The sequence below is a fragment of the Fukomys damarensis genome, unplaced genomic scaffold (genome assembly GCF_012274545.1).
Source record: "Fukomys damarensis isolate Sample0158 unplaced genomic scaffold, DMR_v1.0_HiC HiC_scaffold_14, whole genome shotgun sequence".
Classification (NCBI taxonomy): Eukaryota; Metazoa; Chordata; class Mammalia; order Rodentia; family Bathyergidae; genus Fukomys; species Fukomys damarensis.
In genome coordinates this window covers 17,466,266-17,487,194 of record NW_022900926.1, presented here as the reverse complement: position 1 = coordinate 17,487,194, position 20,929 = coordinate 17,466,266, and the positions used below count along the sequence as shown (strand labels likewise).

Sequence of the window (20,929 nt, the reverse complement as noted above, 5' to 3'; positions counted from 1 at the left end):
TATTCTCCAGTTTATTGGGAAGGTAAGTTTGTAAATACAAAATTTGCTCTACCTATTAATTTTAGGTTATTCACCTGCACCGCATAGCATGGAATAAATAGGAAGCAATAACCTTCACTGCCTCTTCAAATTTATTCTGTTCCTCCCTCCCTTTCTGACCACCCTCTGTAACCATATGTAAAGACATCTAAAAGAAAACCAAACAGGAATGGCAGTAGAGGCTCAGGAAGCTGCATGAATGAATGAATGAACTGTGCTATTAAACAACGACACAATCAAAATAAAACTGAAAGGTGGCATTGTTTGAGCATCTAAAGATGAGCTAAGTTCAGTCCTAATACGGATATCTCATTAGCTGCATTCATGTGCCCAAGAAATTAGTAATGTGCAGTTTAGCCAGCAATGACATCACTGCCTTCATGAGTATTAGAACTATAGTTAACTTTTATGAGGCTAAAACATTCTCTCCTCCTGTTGGTACTATTTACTAGTATTTTTCAGAATAATGCCAGCACAAACCTGTTTTGCCCTGTGACACTGCCTAAATAATCCATATGGATTTTCTGTTACATACTCAGGTGAAATGAACATTGGGTGAGTGCTTGTTTTCTAGTCTCCTCAGTGTTTTGGGAGAGGTAATAACACATAAGATCAAAATAAGACAGATCTTTAATGCACACTAAAGCAGTCACTTTATTGCCTATCAAGAGTCAGGCTATGCCTCAAAGAATTCAGTCCTTGTGTAATTAATCAGCCCTGCCACTGTATGCTATTCTTTTTTCACAAACAAACTGTCAGCATAGCTAGCTGTCTTTTGTCTTCTTGTCATCGGTCAAATCCTCAGAGTTAGGCTGGAATGATTCTTACAGGGATCTTATTTTCCCTGCTGCTCTTGTTAATGTTTTTCAATTTTTTGACGTAGCTTTCAGAATCCTGCAAAGTCTAGTCACTTCTTCCTTTGTCTTTATTTCTTATTTCTCCCTGCTTTGCACACTATACTTTGGTCAAGCTAAACTCTTAATATTATTTGAATAATCCACATTTAATAGCACTTGAATAATCACCCCTCCTTAGCCCATGGTCTAGAACACCCTTTTCTTTTTTATACCTCCTGCCCCCGTACGTGGGTCACTTCCAAGCAGTGTTAGGTCTCAGCTTCTTTCTCATCTGTTGGGCACTGCACCGCTTCTACAAAGTCTAAACCTAGGCCGTTGTACTCAGTTACCTTCTCTATCGGGACAGTGAAGGCTTTGTATTATCATTATTCATCTGCATTTACTATGGTCTATGAATTCCACGAAATCAGGGATAGTTTCTTGTACACAATTGTATTCTCAGAACCTGGCATTATGCCAAGCACAGAGATACTTAAGACATAGTTATAGAGTGCATGGGTGTAGGATCATGGTAAGAGACAACAGGAAGCACGAACAGAGCAAACGTGCAGTGTTGTATGTGTCATTCAGAGGGCCTTACCTTAACTGGATCTGAGAGAGGATGTGGAATTAAAATATACTTTCATACTTACATTTGCGTTTTGATAGATCCTTCTGGTAGCTATGGGGAGAATGAGCTAGAGACGACAAGAGTATTGACAAGGAGACTTGTAGTGGCGTCTGTCCAAGAGAGAAGAGTGCAGTACCTTAAAATGCATGGCCATGGGAATTAGATGACAGCAAAGATTTAATCATTCATTATGTAGTAAGTGATAAGCTGTTTGGAATGATGTATAAAGGATATTCAGAATCTTAATTTGGATGACTCTAATGCTGCTAACAATTATAAAGAGGGTACAAATTATAAGAGGAATGGTGTTTGGGTTGAGGGATCTATGAGATATCCTAGTGAGGATGTCTAGCAGACATTTGCAAGAGACGGTAGGGCACATATATGGTGCCAGCATTTAGGTATAATGAAGGCTTCTGTTCACATGAGATCACTCAGATAGAATGAGTGGAGAGGAGCTGAAGAGACAGGAGAACCCCATGGAGCACTGGCCCAAGATACACTTGGTTGCGAACAACAGAACCCTACTAACCCTGGACCAGAGGAGGTAGTATGGCAGTAGGTATAATAGGGATTCTTGCCGTAGCATGCAGGAAAAACTGCCAAGAACAGCTCTTCCCATTGGTGTGAATGGACATGGAATATCTGGAACTAACGTCTCTGCTTCTCAAGGATCTGATTTGCACTCATCTTTCCTTTCACTATATTTTTCTGGTTCTGTTTCCTTGGTCAGTTTATCAGCTTCCTTTGTTTGTCAGTGGCTAAGGCAGCTGCTACCACGTCATTTTCGGAGGAAAGTATCCGTGTCTCTAACTTCAAATGCTCAATAAGAGAGACTGATTAGCCAGGCCTCCGGTTTGTTTACCCTGATTTAACTGGTACAAATACGATAGCAGAAGCTGTGAGAAGGCACACATCCTTTTGGGAGAAACTGTGTGCATAGAGATTGTGAATGTCTTCTGTACAACATTGTTATTTAAAGGAACACTTCTTAGAACCGTAGGAAATCTTAAATTGAACATTTTCTTCAGTAGATATGAGTGATTCTGTATTTCTAAAAAGCTCTGGAAGGAGACTGATCTTTCCAGTCTGAGGACCACTCTTTGAATCACAAGAATTGTAAGTAAGGCGAATGCCCAGAAAGGGCTGAAGTGACCGGAAGAGAAGGAGGGAAATGTAGGGATGATGAGCAATGAGATTTCAAGAAACGGGGTCTGTTTAGAGGCATCAAATGTTGCAGAAGGGGAGTGAGACAAATGTGGAAACCTGTGTGGAATGAATAATCTGCATGATTTTGTGAATTCTTTTCAGCAGTGCTCAGAATCCCATCAAGTAGAGACTGAGAAGATCTATATATATTTGGATTAATCCAAAGCTGGGTGTTTACAGTTGTGGAAAGGGAAATGGGAACTTAAATGAAAAGATTAGGCAGGAAGTAGAAAAGTGATAAACCATGCAGTTTCGTTTGTTTCAGATTATCTATTACCTTTAGAATGTTTTTTTTAACAGATAGAAAGACTCAACCACTTCTTAATAGAGAACAGTTTCCCATGAAAATGTCTGGGTGTGTATGCATGCACGTGTGCTTGCGTGTCTAACCCTCTAGCTCCATGACAAACTGACTCTAGGAGGACTTATAACCATTCACTTACAGGCATCTTTTGCAGTTGAGTATAAAGTTTTCTGTTGCCATGGTTGATTATGGGAAGAAATTACACATGAGCGATATTATAGAAGACAGAGATATGATTGAGGGTGTGGTACAAGTAACTGTCTACGGCGATTCAAAAAGTTGTCAGGATGAATGCTGTCTCATCAAACAATTTTCAGTTCCACATCTTGTTAGTTTTTCAGCTATGTGAGACCTGATTGAACCGATCCGAGTAAAGCAGTGCCCTTTTGAACTCATGCTTAAGTCATTGTGGTAGCTTTCTGTGCATGGTGCTTCTGAAGAATGTTCTGAGGTTGAGCCATCACAGAAGGAAATGAAACAATTATCTAGTTAACTCTGGGAACACCAGTGTTTTGGAGGAGTGTGGGAGTGAACTGATACCATTGCGCAGCTGCTGGAATTTCCAATAGGAAATTGGAGTGGCCAGTGGCTCAGGGTCTTTGAGCAGCCCTCCTCAGCACAGAAATGCTGTCTCTGCATGCAGATCTTGGAGGAGTCAGGAGGGCGGGTAGGGAAGCTCACCAAGTCTGTCACGTTAACAGAATCACAGATGTCACAGCCAGATGGCCGCCACATTCCTTGCCATTCTGAAAAATCTACCGAGTGGTCTGAAATCACTTAAATATAAATACTTGCATTCAGAAATACTCACTTTGTCCAGTTCTATACACTTTTAGTCATTTAATACTTGCAAGCTTCTGAAATCTTATTCGTAGTTTACATTTCAATGATGTTACATCTGACATCAGTCGACTTGATCTGGAGTAGTGGTGTGTGGCCTTCTTGGTCCTTTAATGATGAAAACTGGTCCTAGAATTCTCAGTTGTTGGCCCCATTTAATTTTTAGAAACCACACAGGATACTGAATGTTTTAAATTTTTTTGAGCTTTTTGTTTATTAGAGTTTAATCTTCATATATTTCCATGAATAAATAAAGTAATGATTTCAAATAGACGCAGAATAAACGGGGGACTTAGGCTAATTTTTCCAGAGATAAGTTCCACTAACCAACAAATTCATTAGTTAAAAATACACACATATTCAGATGAGAAAAATTATTTAATTTAAATGTATTCATTTAGCTCACTATTTGACACAGTGTGGAAAAAAATAGCCATTTATTGCCATCCACTGATCTATTTTGGAAGCAGCTGACATTTATTTTTGATTTGATTTATATCTTTTAGAGAGCATAGTATTTGGATTCTACAGAGAAGTACTTGCATCAGGAGAAAGCAAGAATCCTTACTTCTTAGATCAAAAAGCCCAATAGGATACTGGTGCTTAAATCTATATCCAAATGTAGTATCAGTTAGGTTTTGTTTTTCCACCACAGATTTGAGTTTTATTGAAGAATGAACTTTGGTAAAAATACATATATGCATCACTGCTAGATATTTGTAAGCACAGATGAGCACTAAGGGGGGCCTTTGGCTTGTTTGTTTAGATTACCTGAAAAGTTTGCTTTTGCTAAGTAAAGGTGAGAATAGGTTAGTGTGTCTATCTTTGAGAACATTATGAGCCACAGGCTGTGAACTGGGTAGCTTTTTAAACAAGACATTTTAATGCTGGTTTTACATGGTCTTACTCATTGGCTACTTGAATGCCAACTTTTAAAGTAGCCTTATCTCTGAGAGAGAACAAATAATTAATGGACTGGCTCATGACATTTGATTTTTCCAAATGGGCAAATCCAAAGCACTAAATTCCAGACTTGATAGTATTCTTTACTAAAATGTTTACAAATTAGTTTTCTTAAAACATACTAATGTTAGGCAAGTGACACTGTGTTTAAAAGTTGCCTGTTAAAAATGGTGTCTGAAATAGCACTTGAGCTCACCACTTTTCTTTGTGTCTTTTGTTTAATTGTGGCAATGTTTGCCCTTGAAAGATGCTAGGCTTATGCTCAGAAGAATTCCTTTGAATCTTAGTTGTACTATCGATCAGATGTGTAACTTTGATCAAATTATATAATCTGTTTTAGTCTCATCTATTTCATCAAAAAATTGGGATGGTAATAATTCCTGGAAGTTGTTGTGATATTAAGTGATATATATATACAAAAGCTGTTTGCAAACTGTGAAGCAATCCATAAATACAGCACACACAATGACACTCTGCCTAGCTCAGTATTTTATCCAGTGAAGATAGTTGCTATAATTTAGAGCACTATCTCTAAATGTAGTCCAGCTACCATAGATAAGAATCGTGTAGAATACTTGAATTTTTTTACTGCATATTACAGATGTCTTACCTGTCTATTTTCTATCCTAATGAATGCCTAAGGGAAAAAGAAATCCTACTGAGGTGGGCTGCTATTTTACTCCCCCAAATTATCGATGTGGAGATTTTATGTTATATAAGTAAAAACTGATAAAAGACAACCTTACATAGGAATAAGCATGTATCATGCTCAACTTCCAAATTGTTCTCATATTAACTTTTGAAGTCTTCCCAATAACCTCATGAGGTGGATGTGTTACTACCTCTGATATTAAGGAGGTGACACTGAGGCACAGAGAGATGAACTTATTTGTGGTTACATAGTGTTATCAGTCTAATTTAATTTTCTTGTGCCATTCATGAAGCTTTTGGTACAGAATTTGGCAGAAACAGTATCAGGGTAAAGGAAATCATGGACATGGTCTTAGGTGCCGGGAAAGGAATCTCATCATTATAAATTTATTGTGTGTAGATTATTGATTGCATTAGTTGTCTCTCCTGAGTCCGGCCAATAGTAACAGTAAGCTAAATCTCTCAGAGGCTCAGTCATCTCACTCTTGGGCTGTGAATGAACAACTGAAATAAAGAGCCCCATCCAAAGAAGCATTCCAGAGCTCATGCAGTCTTTACCCTGTTTTCAGGCTTAGAATTTGACTTGTTTCACATTTTGCACACAGTTCTCCTGTAATTTAGGCATGTTTCTACTCATTGAAGTTACTTGCTTATTGGCTCATGAATTTAAAAAATTTTACTGAGGTTCTCCCACATGCCAGGGATACCTCAGGATATTGGAAACGGGGTGGTGAATGCAGCAGGTAGGTATCTGTTGAATTTAGACTGATGAGAGAGGAGGTAAGCAAATACCGTCACAATTAAATGTCACGACTACTCTGGATAGTGCTGTGAGGGCATGGAGCACAGCACTCAGGGATGCATCCAAGAAGGCATTTGGCAAACACTTGATGATCGTAACTTCCTTTCCATTTCTGTCTTCAGTTCTCTAGAAGATGTCAGAGACTGGAGAATGGAGGGAAGGGAAGTTAGAACAAGTGGATAGCAGAATTGGCAAGGCAAATAGTGTCACACAAGGAAAGGCCGCCAGGAAAAGAGGAAGGAAAAAACCTACCTCCAGCCATGTCACATAATGCAGACTTTGAATATGTCACTCCGTCGTAGAAGAGACATATTTATTAAAAACTACCATTTTCAAGAAAAGTTACTACAGAGTCCTTTTACTAAATTTAGTAAAAAAGAGTAAGTGACACAATAAATTTAAAGTGATTCCTATTGTGTGGCTACAGTATTTTACTATCTGAGTTTGTGTTGTCAGTTTTTGGTTGTTTTTGTTTTTGTTTTTGGTACTGGGGATCGAACTCCTGTCCTTGCGCTTGTGAGGCAGGCGGTGGCACCACTGAGCTAAATCCCCAGCCCTGTGTTGGCAGTTTTATAGCAGTAAGTTTATCTATGATGTTGAATAAACAAGATTGCTGCTTTTATCAGACTTCTCTGACCTGCAGGCCGTGATCCACTTGTCCTCTTTTTTTTTAATGTTATAATAAAAAATATTTTAAAGTAAAGGAAGCTTTCCTTCTTATGTATATTAGCTATATTATAGATTTTATACGTAGCCCACAAGAACCGCTCTTTGCTCAGTGTGGTCCAGGTAAGTGCCTAAGCTGGGCACCCATGGGTGAATACGAACTGCAGACTCACCGCTGCGTGCTAGTTAGTACACCGTGCCTGCTGTCTAGTTCCAGCCGGTGGCCAGGCATGCAAAGGGAGTAATTGAAAGGACCCTAAATGTTCTTGTGAGTGAAACTGTGATAATAACCCTCCATCTTTCTGCCTCAGGGGATTCTTTGGCACAAATGCATTCAATCAATATTTATTGTGCGCCTCCTCTGCACACTGGGAATGTCGTGATCAGTGAAGGACGCTTGGCCCTTGGCCTCGTGGGCCTCGAGGCTCACTGGTGAGGCCCGCATTCATCACAGGGCATCATTTGCTGTTCCTCAGTGGGCTCTTGACTCGCTCCCTCACTTCAGGTGGATCTCTGCTCAGATGTCACCTCTGTGGAGAACTACCCAGTGTCTCCATGCATTCGTGTCCCTCTCTGTCCATACCTCGATTCACTTCGCTTCTCACCTTTTATCGCCATCTGTCGTTCTATTATTGGTCATCTCTGGGTCCAAGATTTAAATGTACACATCCTGCTTACAGAGACTGTCTTTTCCACTCATTGCTACCTACTGGTCAGAGCACGAAACAGGTACTCGGTAAACAACGAATGAATGAGTAAAAAAGAGTATCCCACAAGTATGTAACTACCATCGCAGTAAACAAATGGGACGAGTGAAAGTCCTTTGGAAACTGTAAATATTCCATGCATGCGAGGTGACGATATTTATTTAAATTCGAGAAAAAAACATAATCGGTCAAAAGAAGATTTTTTTTTTGTATTTTTACCAGTCAGTCGAAATATTTATTTCCTGATTTTCTTTCTTTTCATTTTTTTTATTTTCTCTTTCTTTATGTCTCTGTTTTATAACATAGAGCCCAAACTTTCTGGTTTTTTAACCTCCTCCTCTTCAATTTAATCACTCTCTACAGATTCCTTACGCAGGCTGGAGAACTTTCCTTAAATTCATGAGGACTCCTCCGGATTCACGTGCTCCTTGGGAATGGATGTAGCATGCAGTTGTCCTGTGCATTTTGGGAGAATTCCCATGACTTTCACTGGATTATGAGTTTATGGTTTCTCCCTCAAGTTTAAGAGTCATTTCTCTCTACAGTTTAGAGTTTTTCTTTTATTTTTTTGTGGCACCCATGGCATTTCTTTTTCTCCTCAAGCTGGTTTCATTTTCCTTTTAATGTCCATGATGGCATCTTGGTATTTTTAAATGTTTACTGTTTGACTGTCCCTAGTGTGTGATATTCTTAGTTTATTTCATGCCTTTGATCCAGCCTTTCTCTGTCTCTCTTTTGTCTGGCCAGCAGTGTCAGGATGTGCCAATTGCAGGATTGTCTTGTCCAGCTTCTCTGGGAGCTTTGCTTCTCCATGCTACCCTAATGACTACCCCAACAGCCAGGCTTGCCTATGGACCCTGCGAGCTCCCACTGGCTACATCATTCAGATCACATTTAACGACTTTGACATTGAAGAAGCTCCCAACTGCATTTATGACTCGTTATCTCTCGACAATGGAGAGAGCCAGACTAAATTTTGTGGAGCAACTGCCAAAGGCCTATCGTTTAACTCAAGTGCGAATGAGATGCATGTATCCTTTTCAAGTGACTTTAGCATCCAGAAGAAAGGATTCAATGCCAGCTACAGCAGAGGTATGTAAACCAAAAGCAGTGCCAACTTTCTGTTTTCATTTAGCATGTGCTGCAGTAAACACATGGACCAGAATGCAGAGTTATGCTCTTTTATGTGAATGTGAATGATGAAGATTAGGTGTTAAGGGTAGGATTCTGTTAATGTTCTCCGAACCTTCTCATTAGCCAAACTATAACTACCAGATTAAATATCTGGTTATAGTAAAGCTGCATTCCTTTATATTCTTTTCATGCAGAACATGTGAAAGCTTCTTGGAAAGCTAGATATTTCACTGGTAATAATTACAATTTGTAATTCTAATATCTCTCCACTGAAAATTTAAAAGACTCTTACTTAGAAATAATTTTATTTTGGACATTTACGATGTGGCTCTTTTGAAGAATATCCTAGATGACAAGTACAGAAAATCCCCACATAAATTATTTAAAAGCTATTAATAACTTAAGCTAATAAACAACTTAATTTGAGGAAAGCCCAGCTGAAGGAAATAAAACATATTATTATTAAATATGTTTTCCAAATTCTAACACATCATGACACTAAGATAAATCTTGTGCCTCTAAAACCAGTCTTAAGGAAACACAAGCCTCAAGACTGAGATTTAGTTAGGGATCTTTTTCTTCTGAACTCTTTAAGCACATGTCTTTCCTTTAAAAACAACAAAAATGGAATAATCATGATAGCTACATTATTATAAATTGTGTATTTTAGTTAAGGAGTTTTTACTGTTTGTGGTTGATGTTAAGTATAAGTACAGTTAAGTAAAACACAGATACTTTAATATTTCAAAGCAGTGTTTTAAAAGTGATAAAGTGCAGGAAATTTGTAAATAAAAAAGAAGCAGATTAGAATTCTTCACCACTCAGCTGTAACCTCTAATAAAATGTTGATAATAAATTTTTTCCAGCTTTTTTTATCTTAACAGTGCATATAGAGAACGTGAGTCCTTTTGCACAAATAGCCCTTTTAAGTGGACCTATAAACTGTTCTATATTTGAAAAGTAGATAGAAATTAATGATTCTTTTAAATTCCTTCATAGATTTTTTTACTAGAGTATTTATATTAAAACAATGAGTTAGCATAGAGAAATTCCGGTGCATATTATAATATATTCAGGCTACCATTTGCATGAAACTATCATTACTATTGTTTTTATTGTTATTGTTATCATTATTTGTGGTACTGAAGATTGAACTCAGCACCTAGCACATGCTAGGCAAGCACTCTACCACTGAGCTGTATTCCCAGCTGAAACCAGTATTAAATAGCATTTGGAGGAGAGATATTTATCTCTTAAATCAATTTTTTAATGTCTATTATATTAGCATGGGGACAAATCCATCGTCTTATTTAAGAACTTCACAGTGTCGCAGACATATCAGACTTACGTATTTTACTTCTGAATTTACCGTGCACATAATAACAGTGATCGCTTGCTGTTTGTTCTTGTAGCGTGGACACTCTGCTGTGTGGCACATTAGCTTATTCCATTCTCACTGATGTCGTTAGCAATGGGCGCCATTTATAGATGAGGAGATAGAGGCGAAGTGACAGCCCCCGGTCACACGGCTGCTCCACAGGCCGCTGAGTGGCGACGCTCCGCGGTCTCCCCTTCAGACACTCTTTTCCCCTGTTCCTCACAAAGCAGCTCCTAGGCTCAGATGTGAAGCAACCATAATTTAAAATTTCATTTTCCTTTGCCTTTTCTCTAGATTTCATCTCCCTATAGAATTCTTTTTAGCATTTGTTCCTAAACTTACCTGATGATGGGAGGAAAGAGAGGTCCACAGAGTGTCTGAAGGGAAGATGATGGTCTGGGCATGTTTGGAAAGACTGAAAGGCAATTGTTTATAAAAAAAAAATCTAAGTATTGTTTGTGTTTAGAAAATGCTTTTAAAATGACAAGTTTTAAACCTTCTTAATAGAAAAATGAAGCCTTCCTAAACCCAGATCTCTCCATAGTTACCTAAGGAATTGTGTTTGTTTGTTTTTTAATTTTTCAACTTTTAATTTCAAGGTTAAAAATATTTACCAGCTTGACTGACTGTAAGTCAAAGTTTAGGTGTGAGATGCAGTCATGTGTAGGGCTAAAATGGGTGGTATTTCTTAGCTACTATTAAAGGCATAAGACTTGGTTGTACAGAATGGACAGAGAGAGAGAGAGAGAGAGAGAGAGAGAGAGGCAGGTGAGAATGCAGGAGGTGGGTGAAAGGTCAGTGAGTACAAAGTGCACTGTGTCAGACTTTCTGCACCTCACTAGGCCCAGTTCTGGAGTTAACTTTCCTTATTTATGGTGCTGTGTTTTGTCCTAGTTGCCGTGTCCTTAAGAAATCAAAAGGTCATTTTACCCCAGACACTGGATGCTTACCAGGTGTTCGTTGCAAAAAGTGTCTCCATTCCGGAGCTGAGCGCTTTCACACTCTGCTTTGAAGCCACTCAAGCTGGAAACGAAGACGACAGCTGGACAGCTTTCTCCTACTTGGATGCATCATCCCTGCAGTGGCTTGGATTTGGAAAGGCCAGGGATGGGTACTTCCTATCCATTTCTGGCTCAAAATGCTTGCTGAACAGTGCGTTACCTACGAAGGAAAAGGAAGATATTTTCACAGAGAGCTTTGAGCAGCTCTGCATTGTTTGGAATAATTCTTTAGGCTCTGTGGGTGTCAATTTCAAAAGAAATTATGAGACTGTTCCATGCGATTCTACCATTAGTAAAGTTATCCCTGGGAATGGGAAATTGCTTTTGGGCTCCAATAAAAATGAAGTAGCCTCTCTGAAAGGAGACATTTATAACTTTAGACTTTGGAATTTTACCATGGATTTGAAAATGCTCTCCAACCTCAGCTGTAACGTGCAAGGGAATGTGGTAGACTGGCAAAATGACTTCTGGAATATCCCAACCCTGGCTCTGAAGGCTGAGAGCAACCTGAGCTGTGGTAAGTCTGGCACAAGGATTAATATTCTTTTCATTTTTTTGCACTGCTCAATAGAAATGTCAGTAAGAAATACAGAAGCACATGTATGTGTATACACAAAATATATATATATATATGTGTGTGTGTGTGTGTGTGTGTATATTAGTCATTAAAAATCTGTTTTAGCATTTAAAATCTTATACTCTCAGCCATTCACAGCATACATTTGATTACAAGCCATGGGTATTCAAAGAAAGCCTTATATCTTTCTTGTCATTCTTAAGTTTTCATTATGTCAAAAAATGTTACACAGTTCATCATTAACGATACAGCAAAATTATTAAGTCTCAAATCCAAACATGTTACCGCTAGGTTTGATACAAAATAGTAAGTTACTGTTTTTAACCAAAAAAGTGACACACTAATAGTTGATATTTATCATCCTGGAATGAAATTTCAATTGCATTTACTTAAATAAACATCCATCAACTAAGAAAAGAGTATTTAGCAAGTACTATATATCAAACTGTCCATTCTATGGAAGAATCTTTGTAATCGAGAATTACCAGTCTTTCTTTAAACTTTTCGCTATGCTAGAAAATGAACATTTTTGGTTTGTCTCAAATACTAGTCTCTCTATTCACTATTTAAGAGACTTTAAATGTGATATTATTGGAAGTGCCTAAATGCAACATATTTAGGAAAAATTATGTTAAAATAGACTTCCATTCTGTCTAATAAGAGTTATGTTCAAACAGATTTTCACAATATTCTGTCTGTACACAAGTTAATTTTGGAAATCATTTTTTGTTGCAGGATTGGTTCAAACATAAAAATGCAGAAGTTACACTGTCAATTTTAAATGTTATGTGACTAAACCAAACTAGTGATATACCATATACTTTTTCATCACAGAGATAAATGTTATTAAAGGAGGGAAGGATTATAGGTTCAAAACTCACTTGTATGTGATTTTAGAGAGAACTTCATGAAGAGTGAGTTCTCCATTCTTTGCCCAGAGTAGAATCCATTGTAGAAACCTGAGACCAGGTTTCCTGGACTTGATCCTGCCCTGTTGGCCTGGGAGGCGCCTGTCTGTTCTGTGGAGGTCACCCACTTCTCCTGAGAGTGGCCAGAGACCTCTTCGGTGGTATCATTGGAGAGACATTTTTGTGATTTGTTAGAAAGAGTTCACAACGGTGTTCCAGAAGGAGATTGTGGAGCTTTAGAAGAGCCAGTGGTATTCCATAAGATCCTCTCTGTAGGACTAGACCACAGAGAACCTTCGGGAAACCTGAAAAGTCTGTCAGTCAGCCAGGCTGCTGAGAAGGTTAAAGCATGTGTATTCAGTGTGGGACGGTGAAGAGACAGAAGAAGCAGTACATTTTCTACATTCTGGGTGACTCTTTAGGGGCCTCTTTCCATCATATTCTTCACCTTTATTAAAAAGTCACAATACAGCAACGAAAAAAAAACCAGGTTAGATATATTAGTTGTTAATGGTTAAATTATATTTAAATTGAATACTATGTGCTAGATGTCATTTTAAGCAATTTATACACATGTTTTATTAGTGCATGTTTGGAGCACATAACGTATACATTCCTTGTGGGGATTGGTTCGTGTACTAATGTATCTTCATTCCTTGTTTTAAATCCCCTTTCCAGTCCCTCCCTCCTCACTCCATCTCTTGACATCCACCCCCAGCTGCTTTTTTTTGGTACATGTTTGCCATGCATCATGTTTACATTCCTTGTATGAAACTGGTATATGTAGATAACACGTCTGAATTCCTTTTTTTCAGTCTCCATTCCTGTCTCCCCTTCTCTCCCTCCATCTTTTGATCCCTTTCTAGGAAGATCTTCCTCTTTACTTCTTAGTGTCTTTTACTTTGCTCTTTTTTGTACTTTGGGTTTTTCATATAAGAGAAACAGTATGATGTTTAGGCTTGTGCATCTGGTTTATTTCACTTACAGTTATGGTCTCAAGGTGCATCCATTTTTCTACAAATTACTCAAACTTTCCTTCTTTATGACAGAGTAGTACTCCGCTGTGTATAAATACCACATTTTCTGTATCTATTCATCTGTTGATGGGCATGTAACCTGCTTCCAAGATATAGCTATTAAGAAATGTACTGCTATAAACACAGATACCCATTTATGGCTGTAATAAGATATTTTTAGCTCTTTTGGGAACACACCTAGAAAGGGATATAGTTGAATCAAATGCAATTTCTAGTTTCAGTTTTTTTGAGGTATCTCCATACTGATTTCCAAAGTGGTTTTATTAGTTTATATTCCAACCAACTGTAGAAGAATTGCTTTTTCCCTGCAGCCTCTTCAGCATTTGTAATTATTTGGTTTCTTGATGATGGCCATTCTTTCTGGGGTAAGGTGTAATCTCAGGGTTGTTTTAATTTGCATTTTCCCAATGGCTGATTATCAACATTTCTTCCTATATTTATTGGCCATTTGTACTTCTGTGAAATATATATTCATTTCAGTTGCTCATTTTTTATTTGATATTATCCCATTCGTTGATTCTCCTTACTATTTCGTGTGCAACAGGAAATCTGTTCAACAGCGATTCTGTTCAGGAAGTCCTTGCCCATGCCTATGACTTTAAGAGTTTTATCTGTTTTATCTTCCAGCAGGTCAGGTATTTCTATTCTACCATTTATTTTTTTGATCCATCTTGATCTTAATTTAGTACATAGCAAAAGATATAGGCCTACATTCAATCTTCTGCATGTGCACTATTTATTAAAGATGCTCTCTTTCCTCCAGAATACATTATAGGCTCTTTTTTCAAGACCAAATAGTTGATTGTGCTTGGGATTGTTTCTATATCCTTGATTCTGTTCCATATTAACTCATCTCTTGTATCATTGATCCCATCAAATGGAGTCTATTTTGCAGATGAGAAATCTGGGCAGAGGAGATTAAATAACTTACCCAGCGTCACTTAATTCTAATTGAGCCAGCCTGAACTTGAACCCAGAAAGTTAGTATCAAGAGCTATGCTCACTTAACCAGTATAAATTAGACTGTCCCTCAGCATAGGTGAAATTATCAGCTGTAATGTAGTATTAGAGTTAGTGAGCTAACTGTTGCGAAGAAAGGAGCATAAAAGTCCAGAATCCAACTCTTCTGACCACCAGTATGTTCTGTGGGAAAACACTGTCTTTACAGGCTGTTAATACAATGTTCATCATAAGCAAACTTAATTAAGTTTCTTTCCTGCAGTGTTTCTTGGATACTTTAAGATATGCTGTTAAAGAGATTCTTGTACTTTCTAAGAAACTCGGTAGAGCAGAGGTTGGCAATCTGGGAGGGCCTATGACAGCCACTTGTTTTTGTAAGAAACTTCAGAGGCGCGCAGCCACACCCATTAGTTTATGTATTGTCTGTGCCTGAGACTGTGCTGTAGTAGCTACGATAGAGGTGGCACAACCTGCCATCCTAAAATATTTACTGAGTAGCCCTTCAAGGGAGAATTTGCCAACCCCTGAAACTAGTTCAAACAATTATAAAAGTCCAGTGACTGAAGCTCACACTCTGGACAACACCAGAGAAGACCCACCAGGTCTCTGAGAGCAGAGAAAGCCCTCCAGTCCCCCACTGTGTAGCCATCAGACTTTGGTGATGGTAGTAGTGGTGTGTGTGTGTATGTGTGTGTGTGTGTGTGTGTGTTTTGTCCCAAATATTTGTATTTGTCCCACATAGTGCTTTTAAAATAGACTTTGGTGATGGTAGTAGTGGTGTGTGTGTGTATGTGTGTGTGTGTGTGTGTGTTTTGTCCCAAATATTTGTATTTGTCCCACATAGTGCTTTTAAAACAATGGATTTTTCCAGCATTATAAGATCAAATTCTACTTAAGAATTATTTTTTTTTTCTTCTTCTGGAGAAGTACCAACATGACTTGGTTAGTGTTTCCTCTCGGGCAACACAACAGCGATGAGAGGTGGCGAGTCCTTTGAAGGGCTTTCTGGTTTACCTCAGCTCTCCCCACATCCTTCCACTGAGCATCCTTCTTCATCCATAGATCACCTCTGACTCTGGTAAAATCCAATTTAAGCTTCTTGCTTTACATTATTCAGGACAGGAAAGTGAAGCTGAGAAAAAAATATAAATGGTTAAGGTAGTGGGTGGACTAAATCATGTGTTTCCTGTCTCCTTATCTAGCTTAGCTCTAGGCATCCTCATATTAAAAAAAAATTAAGTGACAAAAATAGCATGTATTTCTGGTGTAAAACTTAATGTTTGACATGTGTCTCTATTGTGGGATAGCTAATGGAAGTTATGTCTGATTACCTCTTATGCTTACCATTTAAAATCTACTCTCTTAGCTGTTCTCAATATTACAAAGTTTTTGTTAACTGTAGTCACTTAGTCCTCCTTTCCAACTGTAATTTCATATCTTTTGACTTTCATTTTTCTGATCACTGTGCTTTTCACCTCCTCTCTGCTTCTGTGATTTTGACTTTTTTAGACTCATACATGTAACCAAGATCACGTAGTGTTCATATTTCCTTAAATGGTTTTTGAGGCTCCTTTTCTAAACCTTAAAATTCCCAGAATGTATCAAATGCATGCTCATGTACCTTAGTCATCTAAGTAAGTAAGTTTTCAGAATGATTTAATCAAAGGAGTAGCCCAAAATTACAGAGTCAATATATTTGAATCCCCAACTTTTACATCAGTATTCTTGACATTCCAAGATGATGCCGAATACCTCCACTGGGTGCACTCGGATGTCCTGGACTGTGTGTCAGCAATGATGGTGGGAGAGGGAATTTCCTGCTGCTTAATCATCAGCTTTGGGAGTTGGAGACTCCAAGTCACTTTTTAACTGACCGGAAATACCTGTCCTAGAGATTATATCTAGGCTTGTTAGCAAAGCAAAACTTCAATAAGTAGAAAAAAAGTGTGTTCTATTAACATTTTAGCATTTCATTTTTTCCAGATAATATTGTGATTATCTTGCTGTTTGTGGCTGTCTTGATTTCCAGCAAACTAATGATCAGTACAGTAACCAATGGGAAAATAGGATCTCATTCCTGGCATTCCACTGGACTAGCTCATATTAATAATGTCTATTACATACAAGCTATTCCATGGTCAACTTGATATAGAAAATAAATATGTTTTCCAATGGTGCATCACCAGATAAATCACAGTATAAAAGAAAAACAAACAGAATGGGAAATACCTAATATTTAAATATCCCGTCACTTGTTTCACATATCAAATATTGTCGTTTTAGATAAACATATTATTAATGAGTGCTTCAAGAATTTCACCAATGGAAATTTTTGTTTCTATACCTTTCCAAGCATATTTGGGGAATATACATGAATTGAGAAATTTTTGGCAGGCTTCTTTAAACAAGGTTAATCCTTTCAGGATTTTCTAGAAATATGTCTTATTTAGCAATAATTATTTCTCGTGTTGTAGCATCTTTATTTTTCCTAGAACAAATTTTTAAACATGCTCAGTTTTATGACCTTCAAGAAGAAGTAATTTCCTCAGTTCTCTCTTTAATTATAGGTCCAAGTATTTGCCCATGTTAAGATTCAAGTTTAGATACTGGCTAATGTCCATCAATTTTCACAAAGAACAGACAGTGCTTTCTCCAGAAGTTTTATTTATTTTACTGATTGCTGCTCTTTCCTGAGGAGTGGTACAGTATAACTCAGTGAATACTCCAAGTTCAAACAAATTATATTTATTTAATGAGCTTATTTTACGCACTTCCATCTACTAGACATTATGGGTGTAGAGATAAGACACAAGTAATAAAGGGCCAGGGATTTGGCTCAGTACTTTTGCTGCCTGCCTGACAAGCACAAGGGCCAGAGTTCGATCCCCAGTACAAAAAAAAAAAGCAATAAGTACCCAAATTTACTGTCCTTCTTTTCTGGAAATAATCTGAATTTTTACAGACTTGTGTTTTCATCTCCATAATTTTCTACCTAGTTGCTAACTTTATCAACTTTGGGATTCCCACCGTTTAACAGTTGTTACAGTTTTGTCCATCACAGTTGTAAAGTTCTAATTCAGTATTGGCTTCATCCTTCTGCCCCTAGCAAATTATTGAGTTTGGCATTTTTAGGTCATAAAATCATGTTTAAATAAAATTAAGATAAAATCACTTTATAAAGGACTTTATTCTTTGAGGATATTCGAACTTTTTGAGAGTAGATTTCCAGATAATTGTATTTTAAATTATTTATTTATGAAAAGTTATAAAATTAATCTTACTAACAACTGCACAGAAAATATGTAAGATTTTCTTTTTTAATTTTGCTTAGTGCAGCTTACTGTTAGGATTTACTCCATTATTTGGTTTATGAAGGGGTGGGTGAGAGTATCTGTTGGCTCCTCAAGTTGTTTTACCCAAATTGTGTAAATATCTAGTGACTCATTTAAGCAGCATGGCTTGGGGAGAACAAGATAGAGAAGAAAGATTAGAGGTGTGTAGCTTTTTCACCTACTGCCCATTTTCAGTGATTACATTTCTTTCAAGAAAATTTGAGTCCAACTTTCGCCATTAAGTAAATACCTTTAAAGACCGTCGAGTAGCCTCAAAAAATCAGGGGACATTCACAGATCACATTCAAAAAACAGTTAGGGGTAAATATTATTGTATCCTCGAGGGAGAATTTTCTCTTCTCCTGTTGTCCACATTTATAAATCTGTCAACCTGAGACAATCAGTTGTGACATTGTCTTTTTTATACAGATGTGCTGAAATTGGAACTGGGAAGAAAGAAAAAGATGCATAAGTAACCTATATGCAGCTTTTGGGGTGGGTCTCACTGGCTTGTCCAGGCAGGCTGTGGATTCCTGGGCTCAAGCAGTTCTCAGACTCCACCCCGCCGAGTAGCTGGGTTTATAGGTATGCACCAGCACGCCTGGCTGTTTATAATTTTTTATATTTCATGTATTTCTTTCCATAGTTTGGTATATTTGTAATATAAGGTTTCATTTATCAGTTTTCCTTCCAGTTAAATTTGTCACTTGTTTTTATAACATTTTCACTAAAGCAGCCCTCAACTTGACATTGCTTGATAGGATCATCAGTTCATTATTTTTAAAGAAATATCATTATGCTAAACTAGAAGTTCCCCAGAAAGTACAACTCATCAAAATATTGAGAAACAAATGTTACAATTTCCCATGCTATATACTAATATTTATACTTCTTACTCCATAATATCTGATAAAAATGTTCAAGAAAATTGTCAAAGATCTTGTTCTAAGTCATAGCTCTTCTGATTTTCTTTCCTTATTTCCACGTCTAAACTCTTTAGCCTTCTCACTCCAGTGGAAATGTGGTTATCCAAAGGACTTGTTTCCCACATCATTGCCCCCTTATCTCTCTTTGTCTTCCAGTGATACTGTATCAGTTCCAGAAGCGGCCTAAAAGAGCCTTTGACTGCCAAATTGTGTGTAACTTGAGAACAACAGGAACTCTATCCGAGGTCCTCCTCTGTTGCCTCCTATAGTGACTGAGATGTCATTGGCCACTGGGGCTTAAAGGCTTTTTAGTTTTCAGAAATCTCTAAATAGCAGTGCCTATAGAAGAAGGAAGGTCCTGGAAATGTGGGTCTACGTTGGGATGGGAAGGAATAAAGGGCACAAAGCTTTCAAAATAAAATTCCTCCTTTATGCTGTCTCAGCTTCTGCCTCTTCTGCACATGCTCTTTGTCCAGAGTACACTAAGTTTTCAGTCTTTAAAACCCCCCTTCCTATCTCTGCTTCCTTCTAAAGCCAGGCTTCCTCTTCTTGTGTTCACTCCTCAAATGTTGGCAGTCTAGATTTCATCATTCCCATGCAACTGAAACTAATTTCTTTGGTGTCATATCAGAAGTCCAATGCATTCAAGGTGTAGGCACCGTAAAAGCATAATGTTAAATAAGATAAATCAGATATACAAGCTTAAATTTGGTTTCTCTCATTTGATTAATCCAAAGCACAAACAAATATAAAACTGATGAAGGCAACAGAGAGAGATTTTTTGCAGATGGGATCGGACCAACAGACGGAAGGTTGGTGAAGGGGACATATAAAGGTTTAGGATGTGCTTTGTTTGTTTATCGGCTATCCACAGTAAATATAATCTTTATATGTCATGAACATGAGCTAAACAATAATGATGATGATGAAAATAGGGAAAAGGGCTCTAGAGACATAGTGATGGAAGAGGGTAAGCAGGGAAAAGGAGTTAAAAGAATCAAGCTATGTGAAGTACAGGTACCCACTCTCTAAGGTTAAGTGTAAGCATCATGTACTCCAAACGTGCACTAATAGAAACTCTTTAAAAGTCCAATGCAGATTTAAAGGTCTTCTCAGTCTTTGTCACTCTTAACTTTTTTGTTTACCTGATATTGCCACATTCTTCATTAAACTTTCTTCAGTGTAATTCTGTGAAATCAACTTCTACAAAAGCTGTTTTTACCTGCTGAAATCTGTACTTCCAAAACCTAAATTTAGGAATATCTATGGCTGTGTTCAGTTCTAAAATCATGACCCAGGCTCTGGAGATCCCAGACACACCAATAGCTTGTAGGGTAGACCTCTTACAAAGCACGTAAAACTTCCATTGTATCCTGATGACAGAGAGGCACTTCTTTCTATTACTAGACTTTTATCCTGCTCATCTAAATTTTCACTCCTCATGTCCTATATCCTTTTGTGAGATCATTACATACCAACAGCTCTACCATTTTTATTCCTATAAGTAGTTACATCATATAATTCTTATTTTCAGATTTCTTCTACCCATTTCTTCCTGTCCATCCTCATTGTACTCATGTTGTAAAATCCTAATTACTAGTATTACTCCTGCTTCTTAAACCTCCCTCTTTTGGTTTTAGAACCTCAAAAATGATTGTTGGCAAATTTAGATCTAACTTTCTCACCTACCCCCTTTTGCTTATTTTCACATTGCCTTTAAGAAAGAGTTTTGAATTTTAGTAGTCATTAATAATGCATTTGGTAACTTATTCAGTAAATCTTGAGCACATACCTACTGAGTGTGGGGTCATTCATTGGGAGGAAGACATAGGGTCTTGATGCTCATGGTGTTTGCATGTTACAAGGTCCTCTACAAACTGCTGATGACTTACATATCTGATCTTCCTGTGGTTTCCAGTGTCAAGCTACGTGAGTTACCAGACCTCTTTAGCTCCCCTTAGTTTTTGTTCAAGAAATTCTTTCTGCTAGCCCCAGATCTCTTAAAATCTCATATGCCTCCCGGGACTC

At 37.7% G+C, this 20,929-nt stretch overlaps 1 protein-coding gene across 7 annotated transcripts in view; it reads left to right on the top strand.

The window, feature by feature from the left end:
- Nucleotides 1-20,929, top strand: part of Adgrg6 (adhesion G protein-coupled receptor G6) — a 134,642-nt gene that overhangs the window by 61,068 nt on the left and 52,645 nt on the right. For 4 of the 7 annotated variants that reach the window (XM_033763258.1, XM_010626606.3, XM_033763261.1 and 1 more), the window contains exons 3-4: nucleotides 8,399-8,740; nucleotides 11,055-11,678. In XM_033763258.1, coding sequence (XP_033619149.1) covers nucleotides 8,399-8,740; nucleotides 11,055-11,678 — 966 coding nt within the window. Of the gene's footprint in view, nucleotides 1-8,395; nucleotides 8,741-11,054; nucleotides 11,679-20,929 lie in introns of all 7 variants that reach the window. The other 3 variants (XM_033763257.1, XM_033763256.1, XM_033763259.1) reach the window with 1 other exon arrangement.